General features: G+C 37.1%; 1 protein-coding gene across 1 annotated transcript; it reads left to right on the forward strand.

Moving 5' to 3' along the window:
• Window positions 1-15,961: 15,961 nt before the first annotated feature.
• On the forward strand, window positions 15,962-19,979 carry LOC308495611 (ankyrin repeat domain-containing protein 26-like; the record flags this gene model as incomplete). The annotated part of the gene is made up of 3 exons (XM_081080578.1): window positions 15,962-16,099; window positions 17,522-18,451; window positions 19,791-19,979. Coding segments are annotated over 3 exons (1,257 nt in total), but the record flags the coding sequence as incomplete, so codon positions are not given.
• Between the last annotated feature and the right edge of the window lie 2,260 nt (window positions 19,980-22,239).

Genomic DNA, 22,239 nt, shown 5'->3' on the forward strand with positions numbered 1-22,239 from the left:
CTCTGAAGAAGGAAGTTTTACAATATGGTCAACTTTGTGTTATTTTTACCTCCTCATAAACGAAAATTTTATTTTCAGATTTTTCCAGCTGGGATTCTACTTCTTTGACTTTCAATCATGGAACTTGTCAAATATCCGGGGATTCGAAATTTGGTGATAAAAGGCCATTTGCCACACACTCAATGAGACCTCTGTCAGCACCCACAGAGTTTGGACAGATGCCCGTAATAGACAAACGAAAGACGCAGGTTGTAGGTGTGTTCCTCTTACATAATTCTTCCCTCCATGAATTGTGTGAATCACAGCTACAAGAAAACAGAGAAAGCAAAGAAGGAAATAAAAAAAAACAGAAAGAGTTCAACCCTAGCCCACCTCTGTGTAGGTTGATCGTAGTTATGAATTTCCTATAGTCATTTTGTAGCAAAATCTGCTTTATGTTTACGCAACTCACAGCCAAATGGAATAAGTTTTAGCAAGACATTGGCATTCTTCCTCAATCAGAGTAACATAAGGAAATAAGAAAGGGAATAAGGAGAAAGGGTGAATCCATTTAGACTAGTATTTCACGTACCCTGGGGAGTATATATGCATACATGCACACATATATAGGTACATATGTATATATGTATATATATATATATATATATATATATATATATATATATATATATATATATCTGTATATGTGTATGTATATAAATATATAAATATAAATATATACACACACACACACAGATATACAGCAGAGGAAGTAAAAGTTCTTCATGTATTAATTGCCCACCAGTTGTATCAGTAACATTCACTCTACTATAGTCTTCAGGGGTGTTCCCAAACAAATATTTTTACATCACTTGAATCTGACGCTTTCAAAGTTCTGTGTTTTTCTATTGTGTATTTACAATGTATTTGAATTTTTTTTCTTTTAACAGTGGATGAGTGTTCTCAATGCGACCCTGCAAGCAGGTAGGATTTTATGGATTTCTAAAATTGCATGTTAACTAAGAGACTGCGGAGAGAAGCCAGTAAGCTTTAATGAGTGTTCTGCTCTGGGCTAGACCCTATACTATGTGCCTACCATTGGTTATCCCAGGTCATCGGCACAGTTGATTTGCAAAGTAGCTGTGCTGTTCGGCTGTTTTTATTCATTAGAGGAGTGTGGTTCCAGGAGGTGGATTAATTGACACTTGGTTCCATAGTTACCAAGTGGCTAACCCGTGATGTGACCTTCAGCCTGCTTGGCTTCCCAAGTCCGTTCTCTTGTCCCTCAGCCTGTACTGAGAAGTGCCTGGACAGGTCTGGATTCAAGATTCAGGTGCACGTCAGGTGGCCTCAGAGAGTCCCGTTTAGTGATGCCTTAATGCTGATTTAGAAGTTTCCTATCAAGCCCAGTTAGCCCAAGCTTTTGTCTTAATGTACTTGACAATTGCAGCAGTCACGAGAACCTTGTTTTCACCATCAGTGTTGAGGGCAGATGTCAGTTCGCTGTGGCCACAGAACCACAGGTTGTACATAAGCAAGACCTAATCAGATAAATGTTTTCAGGTATAATGCGATGTACCCTTCTTGGGACAAATTGTTGTTCTGTAAGTGAAGATCATCTATGTATAGACTGTTGTGCTAATTCAGCACAAATTGAGAGGATATTTCTAATTGACTTCTCTACTTACTGACTCCTCAGACTGTGTTTTCCTTCTGGCTAATACCTTTACCTTGTTCTAGGAAGTTTTTTCTCTTTTTCCAGAGTCTTTCTTCCTTCTTCCATGACTTTTCTTGATTTTTTACCTTTTTCTCTGCTTTACTCGGGGTAGTTTTGTTGCTGTTGTTGTGTTATTTTTTTCCACTTCTGCCAGCTAAGTATTCTCCATTTTTCTTGACAGAATCAAAAGTACATAGAATTCCAGGTGTTGAATGAATGTTATCAATTAATTATTCAAAACACCCCCTAGTATTTCATGCTGCCATTAATGTTTTGGTCAAGTGGTTGATCACATGAGGAGTTTGAACTGTAAGAGATTGAAGTGACTTCTTTGAGTACAGTGAGTGATGAAATGAGATTAGTATAGGTTTCTAAGCCCAGTACACTTCCTTCTTTATCATCCTTTGGGTGAGTGTTTTAATTATGGAAAGCTCTAGTGAATGCAATGGAAGAGGCTAAGAATGGAATTAGCAGGGGAATCCACGTTTCAAGAGGAACAACACAGGTTGGGATAGGAATAAGGCTCTTAGAGCAGAGATTAGATAGAGATCAGATGAGGGAAAAGAGATCAGAATGGGAGGGTATGACAAGGTAAAGAGAAATTACAGGAAGAAAGGACACAGGATGTTGGTAGTTGTCTAAAAAAGCAGATTAAAATAAGGGGCTCAAGGGCGTCCTGCCTGAACAGGTTGCTGCTGTTTTGTTTGTTGAATTGGAGGAACCAGCAAAATTTAAGGTTTGTATGAAAACATATTAAACCTTTGAGCCTCTGGAAACATTCTCTTTATAGCAAGTAGGAATGTGGTATCATCCACCTGCACCCGAAATTACAGAGGGGGTCCCCTTGAGTCCAAAGGCACTGGAGATTGCTGAACTACATAGATCAGCACAAGACACCACGGCAGGTGTCTTGTCACCTCTACCTCTTTGCCCAACGCGCTGATGTCCTTCCCATGGAGATGGAGGGTTGGGCAGAGGGAGGACTGATTGTGAAACCAGTAATGGAGTTGGGTAGGTGGTAACGTGCCTGTGTTGGGAGTGGATGACTGAGGCTCCATTTAGCTTGTTTTCCAGGAACAGGGAAATAGAGAACTCCTACTGTGGGTCATTTGAGCCCAACCTTGTTTCAGGAGTCTATGCCTTCGTAGGCTGAAGTTTTCAAGGTTGGAGATTGCCAGGAAGCTTTGCGGACAAGTGATCTGGGAGTGGGGAGGCTAACAACGTACATATTTGTTCTTTGACTTTTGTACATGTAAGTTGCAAACATTTCATGCATTTCAGGGACCTCACTGTAGTGTTTTTGAGTGAAAACAAGGAATGGGATAAGTTTAGTAACTGCTTTCTATGTTAAAGAAGCAAGACTGCCGTTTTTGACCCACACAGATTAATCTTTGAACCAGGGACAGACCGTGGAGAAGGCTCAGTGTATCATTCTATCTTGATTTAGGTCATTGCTTTTGTCCCAGTTCAGGTTCCTATTGTCAGCTATTAATTGCGTTTTCAATTCAGCCTTCAGGACTTTGGTGAAAACAAGGTACTCTCAGGTGTTGCCAACATGTTTGCTGTCGTTTTTTGTTATGGAAACTTAGAGTGTATCTTCATTAAATATTGCACGAGTTGGGAGTGGTGGAGGCAGCAATAGATAACTGATAGCTTTTCTAGAACATCATCTAAATTTTAATCGTATCAAGAAACTTCATTTCATATGCAGATAGCTGAATTGTACTCCTTTTGTTGTTGTTGTTGCTGCCTTTGTAAAGAAATGAACTCACTTGTGTCTGTTGTGTATCTTTCCCCGGAAGTCTTTCCTGGAAACCTGGCAGTGATGATTCATGGTCTACGTCAGACGATGGACTCTTCGATGTTGGTACCAAGGTAAAAGGCTCCTGTGTGAAATTAACTGTTGTGCTCTTAATTTAGTTTTGTGTAGCGCCGAGTTGTAAAATTTAGTAGTGCTCCACCTATCATTGTTTTATGTTTGTTATGGAAAATTGGTCAAGGTGAACCATTTGATAACATATGACCATTTGATGCTTCGTTGTTTTGTTGTTGTTCTTTTAACTTTAGTAAGTATCGAAGTTGGGAGCTGAGAAAAGAAGGGTCTGGGAAATGTATTGTGATAGTAAAATTCTATAGGGAGTTTTCCCACAGTGACGGAGATATGCAATTTGGTTAAAGGTAAGGATTCTTAATGTGACTTTTACGTTATACCAGCCTGACTTTTATCATACTCGTGCCTAAATGGAATCTTTAATGGATCAGGTACTCATTGTAACAGTCATGAATTCTTCCTGATACCTTTCAGTTTTAAAACTATATAGCATATGACATATAGTTTTATTTTTTTACGCTATGTATGTTGGTATGGTATACTTGTTAGGAGGGAGTGTTTTCTCCATTATTTTTTCACTTACATCCCGTGGACATTCCATATTATTTTATATTAGTTTCCGGTATACCAGGTTCATCATTTAGACTTAAAATAATAGTAGAAGTTTTGAAAGTTTAGAATTCATGTTGTCTATCTCAAAACCCATATTACAAAGGGATTCCACTATGTTCTAAATCATTGCATTGTGAATATTTTAAATGTCTTTATCTAATTGAAGAGTATATGTTTTGTATAAAATAATAACCAATTTGAAAAGCAGAGATTCTTTTTTTTTTTTTCAAGTTTAGTGTTTTAATGGCGTGTTTGATTACATGGTTTTTGATGCGTGGGCCCCTGTGCCCGTATAAGCAAGAGCGACACAGATTTTCATTTAACTGATATGCTGAAATACTCCATAGTAAAATCAACACTTGTTCTGTACCTATTCTGTAACAAGCATGATCTGATTTAATCCTCAGAATAGCTTTGTCAAGGAAGGGAATCCTCATGTTCAGAGATAAGGAAATGGAGTCCAAGGCAATCTAGGCAGCATGTCTTGCAGTAGCCAGGGAGAAGTTTGAGGGTTTGATGCAAAATCCACTTGGCTCCAAAGCTGATGATGCTCTTAGCTGCTCCCTATAAAAACATGTCCGTGAGATTTTATGCCCATTGACCATGATGCATTGACCAAAGTAAAGAAAGGAGCCGTGTCTGCAAAAGACAGGATCCTTTCTTTACTCTGGTGAAAAGCAGAGATTCTTAAAAACTACATAATAAAATATCAAATTTCAGAAAGTTTTTAGTTTAAATGTAAAATTTTTCATTTCTGTTATAGTTGACATTCAATGATGTCAGCCTCAGGTGTACAGCATAGTAGTTAGGCATTTCTATAATGTGTAAAGTGGTACCCTGATTAGTGTGGTATACCTGACACCATACTTAGTTATTACAGTGTTATTTACTATATCTTTGTGCTGTACTTGACATCTACATGACTATTTTATAACTGCCAATTTGTACTTCTTAACCCTTTAACCTTTTCAGTTTGTTCCCCAATACTCTTCCCTCTGAGCAACGATCAGTTAGTTCTCTGCACCTATGAGTTTGTTTCTTTTTTCTATGTTCATTTATTTTTTTTTTACATATCACCAATAGGTGAAATCATGTGGTGTTTGCCTTTCTCTATCTGACTTTTTTCACTTCGAATAATACCCTCTAGGTCCACGCACATTGTCGCAAATGGTAAGATTTTGTTCTTTGTTTACAGCCAAGTAGTATGTTGTTGTGTATATGTACCACTTCTTCTTTATCCACTACGATGGATACTTCAGTTATTTCTTTATCTGGAGTATTGTAAATTATGTAAATATAACCATACAGATGCATACATGTTTCAAATCAGTGTTTGGGATTTCTGCGGAGAAAAACTCAGAAGTGGGATTGCTATGCCACCTGGTAGTTCTATTTTCAAATTTTTGAGGAGCTTCCATATTGTTTTCCATTGTGTCTGGTCAGATTTGCAGTCCCACCAACAGTGCACGGGGCTTCCCTTCACATCCTCATCAACATTGGTTGTTTGTTGATTTATTGATGACGGCCATTCTGACAGGTGTGAGGTGGTAGCTCATTGTGCTTTTAATTTGCATCGCTCTGATGATTAGTGGCACTGAGCGTGTTTTCGTATGTCTCTTGGCTATCTGTGTGACCTCTTTGGAGAAAAGTCTATTCAAGTAGTCTTCTCATTTTGTAATTGCATTGTCTTTTGGTGTTACGTTTTATGAGTTCCTTATGTGTTTTGGATACCTTCTCCCATTCATCTGGTTGTGTTTTCATTTTGTTGATGGTTTCTATTACTGTGCAAAAATTTTTGAGTTTGATGTCATATATATGGCTCTTGTAGTCCTATCCATTCTGCCACCTTATGTCTTGACTGAAACATTTAACCTATTTACATTTAAAGTAATTTTTATACGTATGTAATTATTGCCATTTTATTATTCATATTTCTCCTCCTCCTCCTCCTCCTCCTCCTCCTCCTCTTCCTCCTCCTCCTCCTCTTCCTCTTTCTACTTCTACTTCTTTTTTCAAGTCCTCGTTTCACATTTCTTGATACTGGTTTGTTGGTGCTGATGCCATCATCTTTTTCTCTGGCAAGTCTTTACCTCTCCTTTGATTCGAAATGAGAGCCTGGCCGGATGCAGTAATAGTAATCTTGGTTGTAGATTATTGCTTTTCATCACTTTCAATATTTCTTGCCAATCTCTTCTGACCTGCAAATTTTCTCTTGAGAGATCACCTGACAGTCTTATGAGATCTCCATTGTACGTGACTAACTACTTTTCTCTTGATGGTTTTAATATTCTCTCCATGTCCTAACCCTTTGGAATTTTAATTATGATATGTTTTGGTGTGGACCTGTTTGGGTTCATTTTGTTTGGAACTCTTTGTGTTTCCTACGCTTGTGTGTCTATCTCCTTCTCCAGGTTAGGAAAGGTTTCCATCATTGTGTATTCCAATAGGTTTTCAATTCCTGCTCTCTCTCTCTCTTCTCCTTTAGATAGCCTTACGTATGTTGTTACACCTGATATTGTCTCAGACATCCCTTAAAGCACTTTCTGTTTTATTTATATTTTTATATTCATTTTTTCTCTGTTCTGATTGGGTGTTTGTGCTACCTTGTCTACCAAATCACTATTGAACCTCTGCTTCACCAAATGTGGTGCTGATTCCATCTATAAATTATTCATTTCAGATATTGTATTTTTCATTTCAGACTTTTTTTTAAACGATTTCTGTGTCCTTTTTATGTTTGCTGTCTCTCCGTTGAAGTTTTACTTACTTTGTCTATTCTTCCCCTAATTTCATCTAGCATCCCTATAATCAGTATTTTGAACTCTGTATCTGGTATATTGCTTGTCTCCGTTTGGTTTACCTCTTTTTCTAGAGTTTTATCCTGTTCTTTCATTAGAGAAATGTTTCTTTCTCTCCTTTTTTCACTGCCTCTCTGTGTTTGTTTCTCTGTATTCTGTAGATCTGCTAATTCTCCTCGTCTTGACAGTATTGCCTTACATACCAGGTGTCGTGTGGGGCCCAGTGGTACAGTCTCCCCGGTCACCTGAGCCGGGTGCTCCAGAAGCTCGTGTGGGTGGTGTGTGCCCTCCTGTTGTACTTGAGCCTTATTGCTGTTGGCACATCTGGGTGTGGAATTGACCCTCAGGACGACTGGCTGTGACTACAGTAGATGAACCCCTGTGTGTGGGCTGACCCCACAGAGTGAGATCGGCTGTAGCAGGGCTCCCGTGTCTGCTCAGTCCATGGATTGGGCGTGTCATTATGGAGCTATTTTGGTGATGTTCTGGTGTTGCTGAAACTGATCCCCAGGTGTGTTGGATTTGGGGCCTCTTGGGAGGGGCTGTGGGGCAGGCCCAAGTCAGCTGCTGTTGTGCCCAACCAGGAGCCACCTAGGGGAAGCTACAAAGTGACCTATTGTTGGCAGCTGCCTTTGTGGGTTTGGAGGCACCGGGGAGAGGCTATGCTGTGACACAAGACAGGCTGATGGATAGGATCCTAGAAAGAAACGGAAGTCCTCAATATCATAAATTGCAGCCCGAGTGGCTGTTGTAAACTAGAATTGTGATGATGCAACACCTCTGCTTCCTGAGTGACTCCCCATTACGTGAGGGTAGAATTCATCTGCTAGCATAACATGTGCCTTCTTTGATTTGGTTCTGATTCTGCAGTTGTCTCTCCATCCCTTTCTCAGAGTTCCAGGCTTACCTCATTCCTTTGCTGCCCTCACTTACAATATGTTGTTTCACACCTCCGGCTTTTGCTCCTGCTGCCCTTCTGGAATCCCCTTCATGCCTTCCCTCAGCACCTTGTATAACTTTCAAGATGCAGCCCTATCTTTGCAGTATCTGCTGAGCTTCCCTTATACAATGGATTGTCGTCTCTTTTGTGCCCTTACTATACTTTATTCACGTCAGGTGTCGAAGTGGAGAGCGGTACTTTTCTGTTGTTATTTTTCATGTATTATACTCCTACTAGAATGTAGGACAAAATGTTTCATTTCTATTTCCAGCTTCCCCTGGGTCTGTGCCTATGACGGCTACAGTAAAGTTTTCTTGTCTTACCTACGGATGGACTGAGTGAGTGAGTCAATGAGTAAATGAATAGGATGTTTTCTGAAGTTGGGTTTTTCTTTTCTTTTTTCTTTCTTTTTTTAATAGAAAGAAGCAACCAAGCCAGCCATTCGAAAAAGAGAAAATCATGTGGATATTATTGAAAGTGCTCCACAAGACCAAGCAAACAATGGTAATTTGACTTGTGTTGATGGAGCACACCAGAATAATATAAGTGGTAATTTAGTGACTATCTATGAATTCTTTCTAGCTTAAGCTCTGCTATAAAGAAATCTAACATGTGTCGATCCAAATGTGATATTCATTTCTTTTAAGCATTTTTTCCTATCTTTTGGGCAAAAGTATCCCCACTACTAACAACTGCTTCTTCTTGCAAATGCTTCGTTCCCCTGAATTCTTTTCTGCTATTACTTTTATGGAAATAAGCACGACTGAATGTGTACTTAAAATGCATAGTAATATATGTTCACATTAATGTACCTGTGACTACATTTTATAGTTATAAAGTCATCATTAGGATTAGGACAAGATGAAGATGAAGAATCACCTTGGGATTCTGAGGTACTGTCTTACACTATTATTATTATCATTACTATTTTAAATATCACCATTGAGTGATGTTAAAATGAAAAAGGTATGCTTTGACTTTACTTTCTCGCCTCTGCATTTCCTCATACAAATCATTTTTTATGGTTTATCCTATAATGAATAAACTAGCTATGTGCGTAATATAATAAGACAGCGTAGTACAATTCTGCTAACTTGCAAGTGTCACTTAAGAAAGTCAGTGTGGAATAGCATAAAACACTAAGGCTTCCAAGTCATAAGGAATCAGTTTGGGTTGTGAAGTTAAGTTCACCTAAAAGCTAAAGAATTATTCCCGGTCAACCTATGCCCAAATGCATGACTCTGTGGTTTTTGTAGATGCGCAAATGTCCTAATGAGTCAGAAAGAAAGATTTTGGATTGTAGGGTGTTTATTTTTTAATAATTTGGAACTTGAAAAGATAATGCCTGGGACATCAAAGTATTATTATATTTGTAATGTCGAATAGATCTGCAAGAAACCGTTCCAATGAAAAAAGACCATAGTGAATAGTAATAATACGTAGGATTATACTAACAGTAATCAGCTGAGCGCTGTTTTAATACAGGACAACTGTCTTGTTCAGTTAAAATAGCATGCATTGAGTGTCTTGATGGCAACCATACTTGTAGTAATAGAAGTACAAAGTAATGATGAGCTGATGCGAGGTGACAGCTGTGGAAAGAGATAAGAAAGGTGTGATCTTCTGATACAGGCAACTGCAGCCTACTGGTCTAGACACTGTGTTTGAGGAAAGAACAGAATGGAATCCTGGATGGGTAACTCAATAGCTACAGAATCCTGGGAATAGTATAAAACACGTAGGCTTCCAAGTCATAAGGAATCGGTTTGGGTTGTGAAGTTAACTTTACCTAAAAATTAAAGTTATTCCAGTTCAAACTATGCCCAAATGCATGACTTTGTGGTTTTTGTGGATGTGTAAATATCCTAATGAAATTCAGAAAGAATTTGGATAGTAGGGTTTGTTTGTAACTTGGAACTAGGAAACATAATGTCTGGGATATCAAAGTATCATTATATTTGTATTGTCAAATAGGTCCGCAAGGACATTTTCTACAGTAGGAAAAGCCTGGTGAATACTAATAATATGTTGGATTACACTAACAACAATTTGGCTGAGTGCTGCTTTAATATGTAACAACTGTCGTGTTCAGTTAAAATAGCAAGCATTGAGTAACTTGATGGCGACCGTACTCGTAGTACTAGAAGTACAATGTAATGATGAGCCAATGTGAGATGACAGCTGTTGAAAGATATAAGAAAGGTGTGATCCTCTGATATAGGCAACTGCAGCCTACTGGTGTAGGCACTGTGTTTGACGATAAGAACACACTAGAATCCTGGATCGGTCACTTACTAGCTGTGGGATCTTGGGGAAACTTCTTTTTAACCTGTCGGATGTCAGTGACCTCATTTGTCGTAATGGTACTTATGCCTACCTTTCAGTATGTGGAATGAACTAATGTGGTAACAAATGTGAAAACACTTTGCGAAGTGTAAAGGGAGCTATAGAAATATAAAATCAATGATCACAGTGGGCCGTAGTGACTTACTAAATGGTGAGGACACTTTCTGTAAACCTGAAGGACAATCAAATGGCAGTAGTGTCAAGAATAGAGTGGAAAAGTTAGAAGGGGCATGTGGATTTCTAATCTGGGGGATGCTAAACTTCAGGAGACTGTGATAGGCGATACCCTGTAGATGTGTAGTGTTTCGGTACTTGAGGCTCTGTTGGTGCGAGCTCAGTGTTTCACCTTGAGTAAATTTCTAGTTAGATACCAGCTTTGTGCTGGGCAGTTAGACACTGAATGGGGAAGTTCAGGGGTTCAGCTGTAGCTGTAGGAGCAGAAAAACAAATGAACAGTCCATTGTAAGTCACTATATCTGGGTCATTTAAAGAGAATGGAGAATGCTGGGTTAGAGAATATTGTCATGGGGGGGGGCACGGTTGTAGTTGGAATAGGAGTGGGAGTGCAGTTTCGGTGGTCAGGAAAGATCTTTCTGAGGGTGACAAAAACGGCCAAGTGAAGCATGAGAAGGAGCCAGTAATGTGAAGATCTAGGAGCAAAACCTGCTGGGCAGAGACAACAATGGATCACATCTGTTCATCATTTCATTCTAATGTCTTGGAATGGCCACCAAGCAGGAAGTGGGGTAACCATCATCAAACTGTTTTCATATTTGTTGTTTTGGGTGGAAAAGAAATAAAATGTGCATAGTAAGTGTCTGGTACATTTCAGATGACTATAATAAATAAATGTTCTTATTTTTCCCTGATTAGAAATTATTATACTTTTTTGAAAAGTTGCATAACTATATATAACATTTTCCCTATCATTTATTGAAACACAATTTAATGAAAAGTTTTTCTTATCTCTTTGCCACTTGGTTCAATCATGTTTTTCTATCAAATTTTTTGTCCAATAAGAGTTCGGTTTTTCCTAGCTCTTGTTGACATAGATGAAGTAGGTTCTAAAATGTTCTGTCTAAACTCAACTGGACATACACCAAGGGTTCTTACCATGTCAAGCAAGTATCTTGTTTTAACACTAAAAAACAAATCTGTCATTAGAAATATTTAACAGTTATATCAAGTACACTTATCAAAGTATTAGGTTGTTGTGAAAGTAATTGAGGTTTAAAAGGTTAAAAAAAATTGCAAATCTGCAATTACGTTTGCACGAACCTAATATATGCTTAAACAGATATTTTTCAAAAAATCCTTTTCTTGGAGGTGATAACTTTAACATTTTCATCCTGAATTATTAACTAGAGATGGTGTGAAGTGTCCATTAATTACTAATCATCTTGTTTCCTAACCCCTTCAGCCGAGCATTGAAGTGGAAGATCCTGTTCCTAACAGAGCTGTAGGAATGGACGATGTGCAACCCTTCAGACCAGGTACACTGTGTAATACCAATTTAATTTTGGGAAGGAGTACGCAAGGACATTTGACGTGCTCACAGTCTTCTATTCAGACTTACTTTCCTTTGTTACAAATTTAATTGAAGTATTTCACATAAACAACGTGATGTCATTGTTGGTATCGATGTTTGAGAAAAAAGACATCGACAGGAATAAGAAAACAAGATTTTAAAAGGGTGACTTCACTAAAATGTTTCTCCTCTTGTTTCGATATCCTAAATGTCCCAGTTTGGAACCCCTGTACTTAATAGGGGTTCTCAGAGGTTAATAATCAAACTGGAAGATACTTCCAGCGTTTCAAATGGTCATTTGAATTTTGACGTTTACCCAAGTAAGCCTCAGTTGCTACCATGTCATTTGTGTTTTAACTTTACTTCCTCTTAGTGTTGTGACACTGATGGTCTTAAGCCAACCAGATGTTCTGCTGAGCAGACACTGGCTATGTGTGTACGTGCGCCTATGGTGTCTTCGATTATTAAAAATGGGAGAAGTAATTAATGATAATGAATATTTGGTAGACACAATCTTTGAAAAAAGGCATTCTGAAGCTTTTGTGCCTTGGGATGCTTTTATGCTATTAAAAATTATTGAGAATTCCAAAGAATATTTTTAAGTCGGTAGTCTCCATAGAAAGTTACAATATTAGAAATAAAAACTGAACAATTTAAAATACGAGCACACACAGTCATGCATTGCGTGAGCCATTGGAGCTACGACCCAGTAACCATAGAGCTATGATGTCACCATCAGAGCTGTGATATCACGGCTGTGGAAAACTCTACTGTACACTTAGAAGAGAATGAGAGTGAAAATGGCAAATGACATTCAGTCTTTCTGTGAAAATAGCTTTGACCTTTTCGGGCCCCTCGACTGACAGACCTTGGGACTTCACGGATTCTCACATGACATTGGAAACCACCGTTTTAAATGATGTACGGGCTTCCTGGATGTGAAGTGATAAAAGAGGCTTTAAAGCTTCACTTCTACAGTTGTTGTGGTTTTCTTTCACTTGTCTCATAGATTTAAGCTGAGATTGTGTTTAAAAAGCAAAAGGAAAATGTTTTGTTATGTATTTGTTTTCTGTCTCATGGTGCCCTGTACTCTTTGGAGCTCATGGGGACCCAGTTTGATCCCATTTTTCCTTGGAAACAATAAGGTCGCCCAGGACTGTAATTTGTCATATGAATATCTATTTATCTAAGGTTTAAAAACGAATTCTGAAGATATTGGAGCATTTAGAAAAGACCATTTTCTTATAATAAATAGTTTCTTATTTGAAGTAGTACGATTCATTAAAAGTTTTTGTAAACCCATGTTTGTCATGCATATTTAAACTTAAGTGGTTACACATAACTTTTGACAGTAACAAAAAAAAGCATACCCTGCACCATCTTAACTATTAAGAAGGAAATATTTAATTGGAAACACATTATGTAATAGAAATTGCTGCGTGACAATAGTTAATTAAACTTACCTATGTAAATGGCAAGTGTAGGACACCTAAAATAAAATGTATTCTGAAGGAATAGTGTGTTTGGGGGAAAAGAGGACGTGTGACTGCTTCTCTGAAAAAGGAAGTTTTACAAGATAGTCAACTTTGTGTTATTTTTACATCCTGATAAATGAAAACTTAATCCCAGAATTCAGATTGGGATTCTACTTCTTTGACCTCCAATCATGAAACTGGTCAAAGATGCAGGGATTGGAAAGTTGGTGATAAAAGGCCATTTGCATCACACTCCATGAGCAAAACTCTGTCAGCATCCACAGAGTTTGGACAGATGACCGTAATAGATAAACTAGAGACTCAGATTGTAGGTGTGTTTCTGTTATGTAATTATAGGCTCCATGACTTGAGTGAATCACAGCTACCAGAAAACAGAGAAAGCAAAGAAGGAAATAAAGAAACAGAAAGTGTTCAACTCTAGCCCACCTCTATGTAGGTTGATCGTAGTTCTGACTTTCCAATAGTCATTTTGTGGCAAAATCTACTTCATGTTTACTCTGTTTATGGAACTTAACAGCCAAACAGAATGACTTTTAGCAAGACATTGGCATTCTTCCTGAACCACAATAACATATGGAAATAAGAAAGAGAATGAGGTGAAAGCGTGATTTCCTTTAGGCTAGTATTTAGCATACTCTGGGGAGTGGGCAGCAGAATTATACTTAGAACATTAGGACCAGATGGGAAAACTTCATAAAGATCTAAAGGTTGCCTAGTGAAACAAAACATAGTTTCTTAGCTTTAGTTTTATATTCTGAATTCAAAAGTATCAGTTAAAACTGTATGTATTGTAAATGAAAAAGCACCTTCCGAAACCAACAATCAAATATTTCTTGGATTTTCTATGGCTTTATATATTTTAGAATTGACTTTCCCAGCAGTGATGGGAATCTCAGCTGTGTCCGCAGTCTGTCTCCTCTTCTCTGTCTTCTTCCTTAAACCCCAGTGCTGAATCCTCAAAGGTGAAAAGAAATTTTCAGAATAGTAGAGGAAAACATTTCAGATATAAGGAAGGGTGTACACTGATAAATGCATCAGAAGTAAGTCATTCTGGAAACAATGAATGACATTGCAGTTGAATCTTAGGGTGTTGTTCAAAAGGTATATTACGAGGTAGAGAACAGAGTATATAGTGCAACTCGATGTGTTTGTACTGCATTTCTAAATTGTAGGGTTTTTTTCTGATTGTTTTTCTATCGATGTTCATTGAATGAATTTGTGGATGAATTTTTGACATGTTTGTATGCCTTTCACTTTGTGACATCTCATATTTCCCAAATGGTTTGTTAGCTAATTAGAAGTGTTAGCTAATTAGAAGTATTTCTTAAGTAAAGTAAATATTCAGGAAAAGATGACGCTTAATTTGAAGTCTCAGTTGATAAGATGTTATTTTCTGTATTTATAAAGATTATAGCTTTTATCTAATTGTTCTAAGTAGTTCGTTTTAACTAATACATAGATTTGTCAGCAGGACAACACCTAGGAATGACATCAGAGGAAGGACAAGCGAGGCTTGATGGAAACGAAAAGAACTACACACATGTATGTGAAATTTAATTTTAAATTTCTAGTATAATATGGTTTTCTGTGCTTTAATAATATAATAGAGTCCAATTGAAATTACCTTCCATGCTAGCCTTTTAGAGTCAAAAGGTCATAACTGAATGATATTTATAACATTTGAACTAGTTACAAAACTTAAAATGTTGTTAGAATCTATAGATATTCATAGCTCAACTTTATCTTTGGATTGAGGCAAAAAAAATAATAATAAAGTCCTGAATGTTGTTTGCTCCTTTAATTTTTATAACTCCCTTAAATAAAAAAGAAAGTAACATCAAATACTGAATCACATGATGAGACAGTTGAAATTATGAACCATGTAAAAATGATGGCCACTGATTCAGGCTCACGTGAAAGGAGTCATGATTTTCAGGGGTTCAAAATGTGCAGTTCCGTATGGCTGGTCACTAAGGCCAAGGTTAGAGATGGATTCTTCCTTGTGACCTCTGTGTAATGGACTCTGCGTCTACATTCAGGGAGAGAATGGGGTCATGCACTCAACTCAACTGCTTTTTAAGAGAATCACATCTTCTCAGGATGGGACCTTTGGTTGTTAGGACACAAACAGTAACTTTCTAATATCTTTTCTTTCAGTGTAGGAAATCAGTAAATATGATTTAATTTTTTGTCTGCTCTTACTAGTGGGTATTGAATAAGTTAGAATTGGATGCAACAGATAATTATATCAATGTATAACACGATGTGTAACACTCATAGTGTATAATGTGAATTAATATTTAGGAATTTACTTCTCTTACTGATTGATGTTAATGATGTGGGCTTCTAATTAAAGTTTGCCTATTCTCCAGTTATTAATCTTTAAAAGATATTCTTAAATTCACTGTAGGGGCTCACTATTTAAGACATGGTGAGGTGAACTATTTTAAATGAGAAAGCCTCTGTGACATTAAAAATCATCTACTGTTTCATTTTTTGGGTGGATTTAACATATAACCAATTGTTTAGTTCAAACAGTGACAAAATTAGTTTTGCGGATTCATGTTTTTCTTCTAATTTAGACTAAGGCAAGTTATTTTTCACTTTCTAATTAAAGTCCGATAATTTGGGAGTAAGTAAACGTAGATTAAGATTTTTAACAGTTAAATTTTAGTTATATTCTAATTTTTCTTTGTTCATATTCGATTCTCTAGGTTGTACAAGAGGAAAACAACACTCAGAGGCCACTTTCCCGAGAACAGGACAACAAAATATTACATGACACAGTTCTGACCAATTGCCTTCAACAACAAAAGGAGACAGAAATAAATCTTAAGAAAATGAATTCTGAGGTATTTTGTTTAGTCATTTTCAAATATGTGTGTATGTACATATTTTAAAAACCAATGTTGTACATATGGGAATTGTAGAGGATTTTAAAAGTGTGTGTGTGTGTGTGTGTGTGTGTGTGTGTGTGTGTGTGTGTGTATTTTAGGGAGAGTGACATTTTTGGTCCATTGCAATAAATGATATTCTTGATTGAAATCCTTTTATGTCCAACAGTCAAGTAGTGACGTTCCCAATGTGTCATCTAAAGGGGAGGTTTTCAATACTTTTTACAGGGATCGATGAGCTTTCTACAATCTCAAAACTATTGTTACTAATAACAGAAGTTTCAATTTGAGGCAGTGATTTCATCCCCTTGCTGTATTAGTAGAGAGGTCAGTTTTCACTTCCGCTGTTTTTAAGGAGTAGAAGTATAGCCAGTGCAGAGACCATCTTTTAGATCTCATTCTCCTACTTTTGAGAAAAGGAACAATTTGTTCCAAGTAGAGTCCTATTTCAGTGCTAGGAACTTTTGAAGAAAATTGTATGCCATGATGCATACTTAGTGATAATTTATTGGTGAGTGTTTTATTCAAAGAAGTCAGTGTGTTTTCCCCTATTTCTCATTTATTTCTCCTTTAAACATTATGAAAAGGAAACAACACTTAAGCAGCAGCAAATATTTTCTAACAATAATTTTCTATTTTCTAAGAAGAGCTCTATAATTTTTAGCCTATTTACCCTGAGTTTTTTTTGAAATCTAAGGCTTCTTTTGAATTTATATATTTACACTAGAAGAGCAGCAAGCACCCTATTGTAGAGTCCAAAGTCCTGGGAAAAAATCCTGAACTTGCTCATCTTTGTAATCATTCTATTTGAAATTGTGATAACGAAGAGTTCATTGATGTATAAAGAAGTGCTTAGCGTAATGCCTAGATTTATCAGTGATTAGTAGATTTCATCTTACAACTGACTCTGAAAATATTAGAAAAGTAGAATATCTTTTGAGTATTCTTGGGAAAAAAAATTCTAGGAAATGTAATCAGTCCAAATGTATGCAGAGTGAATACTCTTACTGTGGGATAGGTGTATATTCACACGGTGACCTCTATTTTAAAATGTAGTCAGACTTCTTAATCTTCTATTTGATGCCTTCTGGGTTTGCTGCCTTTCCAGTTCTGAGACTCTTAAAATTCTCTGATGATTTTAAAATTCTCTTTTTCACTTTCATGGATTCAGCATCTTATATTATTATTTTTTTAACTTTGGGGAATTTATGCTCGTATAAAGTTGGAGGTTTGGATTCAGCATTGTATTTTTACAGTGGGATATCCACGTACTGCAACCTTTTCATTATATAAACACTTAGGTTCTTCTTTAATTTCAGAGGATATCATGATATGTCATTTCATTGAGTGCTAGCTACAAGTCTCCTTTGTTTTACTTAGGATTCTGAGAGTTACGAAAAAGCAAAAGACATGTTGCATGAAAATCACGTGTTGCAGGATGAAATCGCCATACTAAGACTACAAAGGGACACACTCATAACTCAGAAGCAGGAAATGGAAAAAAAATACTTTGAGGACACTGCAAATGTAAAAGAAAAGAAGGACCGTCTTCAAAAGACAATAAAACAGAATGACGAAACGCTAACAGAAACAGTATTTGAATATAACAGACAGCTTAATGTCCCAACAGCTGAGAATACAATGCTGAACTCTCAACTGGAGAATGAAAGACAAAGCAAAGAAAGATTGAAAACAGAAGCGGAATCCGACCATCATCATGAGTTTAGTAAGCAATTAAGACCCCTACAAAATTCTTTCCAGGAATTAAGAGATAAATGCTTGCATTTCGTGGACAACATCGGGTTTGCTATGTGTAACCTAAAAGAAAACAGTGAGATTCATTCTCAGCAACTTCCTAAAGCTGGAAGTAAATCCAATAGCTTAGACACTGAGCTCCCTCACGCAAGATATGATGTCAGAGAAAGGACATTGGTTTCTGAACCTGTACTGAAAGACCTAAACCAAACTCAGTGTCAAGAGGAGGAAATTGAACACATGAATCAAAGGGAACCAGAAAAATTGAACCCGTATACTGGAAAGCTGGAATCCCTAAAGGAGGAAAGATCTGACCTACAGAGTGGAAACATGCTTCTTCGAAGGCAACTGGATGATGCATTCCACAAAAGTGACAATAATGAAAAGTCAGGAATGAATATTGAAGAGCAGCTTCAGGGGCTTAGAACAGTGCGTCAAGCTGAATGTGAAAAACAAGATCCAGTGGTGAAAGAGAGCCCTAAGGAGTTAGTCAGCAAATTGAATCACTTGAAAGGAAGAATGTGCCAGTATGAAAACGATAAATCAGAAAGAGAGGTAAGTATCCAGAAAGATAGTTTTCACATTTCCTGAAAGAAAATTCAATGTTCAAATATTTGATGATGGCTAAATGTTGAATCTAGCAGAATATTAAAAATATATAGATTACAAATGTATTTGCTCTAACAGCTTAAAAGCATACATTGTATCCAGCAAACAAAACTTAGACCTGTGAGGTGCTTTACTTTGAGTAAAGGCATTGTGTTGACTATGAAATTTTAAGGTATAAATTGTTATTAGATACATATTGATATGAATGATTTAGTCTTATACTGCTACAATAATAATTTTCATCTTTCTGTTACCACATTGTAATACCATTATGAAGCAGATAAATGGAAATGCTCCTATGCAAACTGAGTTTTTAGAGATAGAGGTTCAATTAAGTGGATTACCTAGAGAGTTAATTCTAGATTTCCCACATGAACTGAAGTGTAGATGCTGTCCCTTTCCCTCAGTAGTTTCTTCCACATTTTAGTTGGTATAATTTTGTTTTTATTCATGTCAATTTGATATAAATTGGAACTATTTCAGTCTCAAATAATGTATTCTTAGGACCTGTGACCTCTTTAAAGGCAGCTAATTTTTCATTAAATCATAATTTGGGACAAATGTGAGGAGTTTTATCAAAACTCTACTTGATTTAATCTTCCCATTGCTATCTATAATTGTCCTTGAATATTTTTACAAATTCATTTTTCTCATCGCAAGGCCCATTTACTATCATTTGGACATAAGTTTGTCCATTTCAAAGAGAATTTAGCAGTCTCTGATTTATTAATTTGGCACTGGGTCTCCATTTTCAGACGAGTGAGGGGAGGCAGGATTCATGTGTAGCAGGAAGGGAGGTCCAGGCCATGAAGACCACTGGAATGAGTTTGCTTTTCTTCTAAGATACAGGAATCTGTTGGAAGGTTGTGAGCAGTGGACTGCATATGTGAGGACCTGTGAAGTCAATTTAAGCCTGTGATAAAAAAAGGGGGAAAACATTCCACAATGTATACTTGACGACCGCTAGTCCCACCGACATACCAATTTCCCCTTGAGATGTCAGTAGATTGTTAAGCTCTGCGGCTTCATCAGGGGAAGTGGAGAGTGGGGCTGAATCTGTTGTTCAAGTAACCTTCGTAATAGTGAGTGGGCAGCAGGATAACACCTTCTGTGTGTTACCCAGATTCAGTAGACAGAATTGTGTCCAAAAGAAGAAAACAAGGTGAACTGATGCATGGGGTGATCTTTTTCGAGTTACATATTATATTAATATGTTAGAGTTAGCAAATTTTAACATAATTTAATAGATGTGATTATAAGATCACTAACAGAATCATCTTTCTAGATGCTTGGGAGACGATTTCAACAAGAGCTACCTGACTCCACAAAAAAACTGTCTATGTCAGAGGCTTCACTGGAGGATAGATCACGTTACCGTATGAATTCAGAAGCTGAGACACAGGATTTCAAGACATTAGAGCATATCAGGAGTCAGGTATGTGTGAAATGTAACCTGTCAACAGTTCATCTATAGTTGATTAATATAAAGTGTTTTAAGACCCTGATTTTCAAGGGCAGCTTTCTTTTGTGTTTTCGGTGTAATTAATTTATTATAATTTTATTATCTTTATAATGCACTTCTTCCTTAAACTCTGGCTTCCATCCTGCTATTTGCAACGTATGTTTTTTCTTATATCTATACCCTTGGTAACGTTGAGAAATAGGCAGCATTCCTCATAGAAATCGAGAGACTTTCTTCCTACTAAACAATATTTTGTAGTGATATCTCCATTACCAGGATGAAGCAGCCATTTAAAATCAGAAGATAATGCTTACTAGAACGATTCAGAAATTTGTCTTATTTCTTATCATCACTTTTGTAAATGGTTACAGCATTGGTATATATTTCATGGACTTCAAACTAACTTGTACAGAAAGTTCAGTATACAAACCAGTTGAAGTAGGCATTTCCTTCATTTTGTTTTCATTTTTGAAATATTGTAAAAGTGTAGAAATATGTTGATCATTATAGTATGCACACCCACAATAGAGAATTAAGAAAATAATCCAGATTCACTATATTTGTGTGTTTTTTAATCTTCATTGGGATGCAATCCCCATATCATATTTCACCATTTAAAATATACAATTCAATATCTCTTGTTACATTCAGAGAGATGTGGAACTATCACCACAATTATAGAACATTTCCATTACCCCCAAAAGAAACCCCACATCCCTTAGCTGTCACCCTATCTTCCTGTCTCTCCCAGCCTCAGGCAACCACCAATCTACTTTCTGTCTCTGTAGATTTGCCTACTTTGGATATTTCATGTAAATGGAATCACACGATGTGAGGTCCCTTGTGACTCGCTTCTTTCACGTAACATCACATTTCCAGGGTTCCACCGTGTTGTAGCACACATCAGTTGTGAGCTATTTCTTCCTATTGCCCAATGTTGCTTCACCTTGTGGACAAAATACTTACCCATTCATCAGCTGATGGAACTTTGTGTTGTTTCCACTTTTTGGCTGTTAATAATTCTGCTATGAACACGAGTTTACAAGTTATGGTGGGAGCCAGTGTTTTGATTTCCCTGCCCCCGGATTTCTGGCTCCCAATCTGGCCTCTCCATGAAGCTTTCTCTGACTGTTTGAACTCTCATTGAACCCGTGTTCCTCAGCACTTGTCGGATAGTCTGTGCAGAGCAATCAAGCCCTAAATTTGACATAGTTTCAATTTTTCATGAGAGAGAATTCTGTCTTTCTAAGTATAAGTTTGTCTAAGGGGAAATAGTATTTGATGTGATGGCACCTATCCTTGCATAAATTGAAAATGTTTTCTTCAACAGTTGTTAGGATAAAATTAAATATTTTATACCAAACCAATACTTCCCCTTGGAGACATTGATATAATTAAACTTTTATTCTGAAAATATTTCTCACAATTATATATAAAACTGAAAGCACATCTCCAATAGAAAATTGTTCAGTGAAATGCTCATGTTCCCCCTGTCCATAAAAATAAAAAACTAAAATAAAAGGGAGCCAGCCCTTCCTGTCTGCAGCCAGCCAGGGTGTACAGGTCGATAGCACATTCTAACTACAGCTCGGAGGACGGCTTTTCTGATCTGCCAGAGCGTGCTGCTTCCATCTGCTCCTCTGAGTTCTGACACATCCCCACAGAACCAGTTGCTGGGAAGGAATTGATTTGGAAAGTTGGCTTTAGCACTAGAGTCCGTTATTTCCATATCAGTGGCTTTACCCTGCCTCTCACGGTCATATAAATTGTATGCTCAATCCAGGAGGTGGTATTTGCATTGTAGTCCATACTCATTATGGACTACACTGAGTGTACATAGGAACGTATACATTATTACAAGCAGAGAAAATGTACTGTTGGCTCTTGGAATTGGTAAAAGGATTTTAGTACTGGGGTTATATTCTGGGCTTAATGCTCCCCATTTTTTGACATTGCTGATAGTTTGATGAATGATTTCAGTGTAACTGGTGTAAGAGACCACTTCCATTCGCATCCCATCTGTGTAAAATATCAAATTTTATTAGAACCTAAAATACAGCAACAATAATGCTAACTGCAAACCCTTTGATTTTACTGTGTGCCATGTCCTTTTCTATTACATATGTTCCCTAATTTAATCTTCCCAATATCCCAGTGAGGTAGATGCCACTATTGTCTCATTTTATACATGAAGAAACTGAGACCCAAAAAATTTAAGTATTTTGCTCAAGGTCACCCAGCTAATAACTGGTGGACTTGGGATAAAAACCCA

Source organism: Rhinolophus hipposideros, assembly GCF_964194185.1.
Source record: "Rhinolophus hipposideros genome assembly, contig: HAP1_SCAFFOLD_40, whole genome shotgun sequence".
NCBI classification, from domain to species: Eukaryota; Metazoa; Chordata; class Mammalia; order Chiroptera; family Rhinolophidae; genus Rhinolophus; species Rhinolophus hipposideros.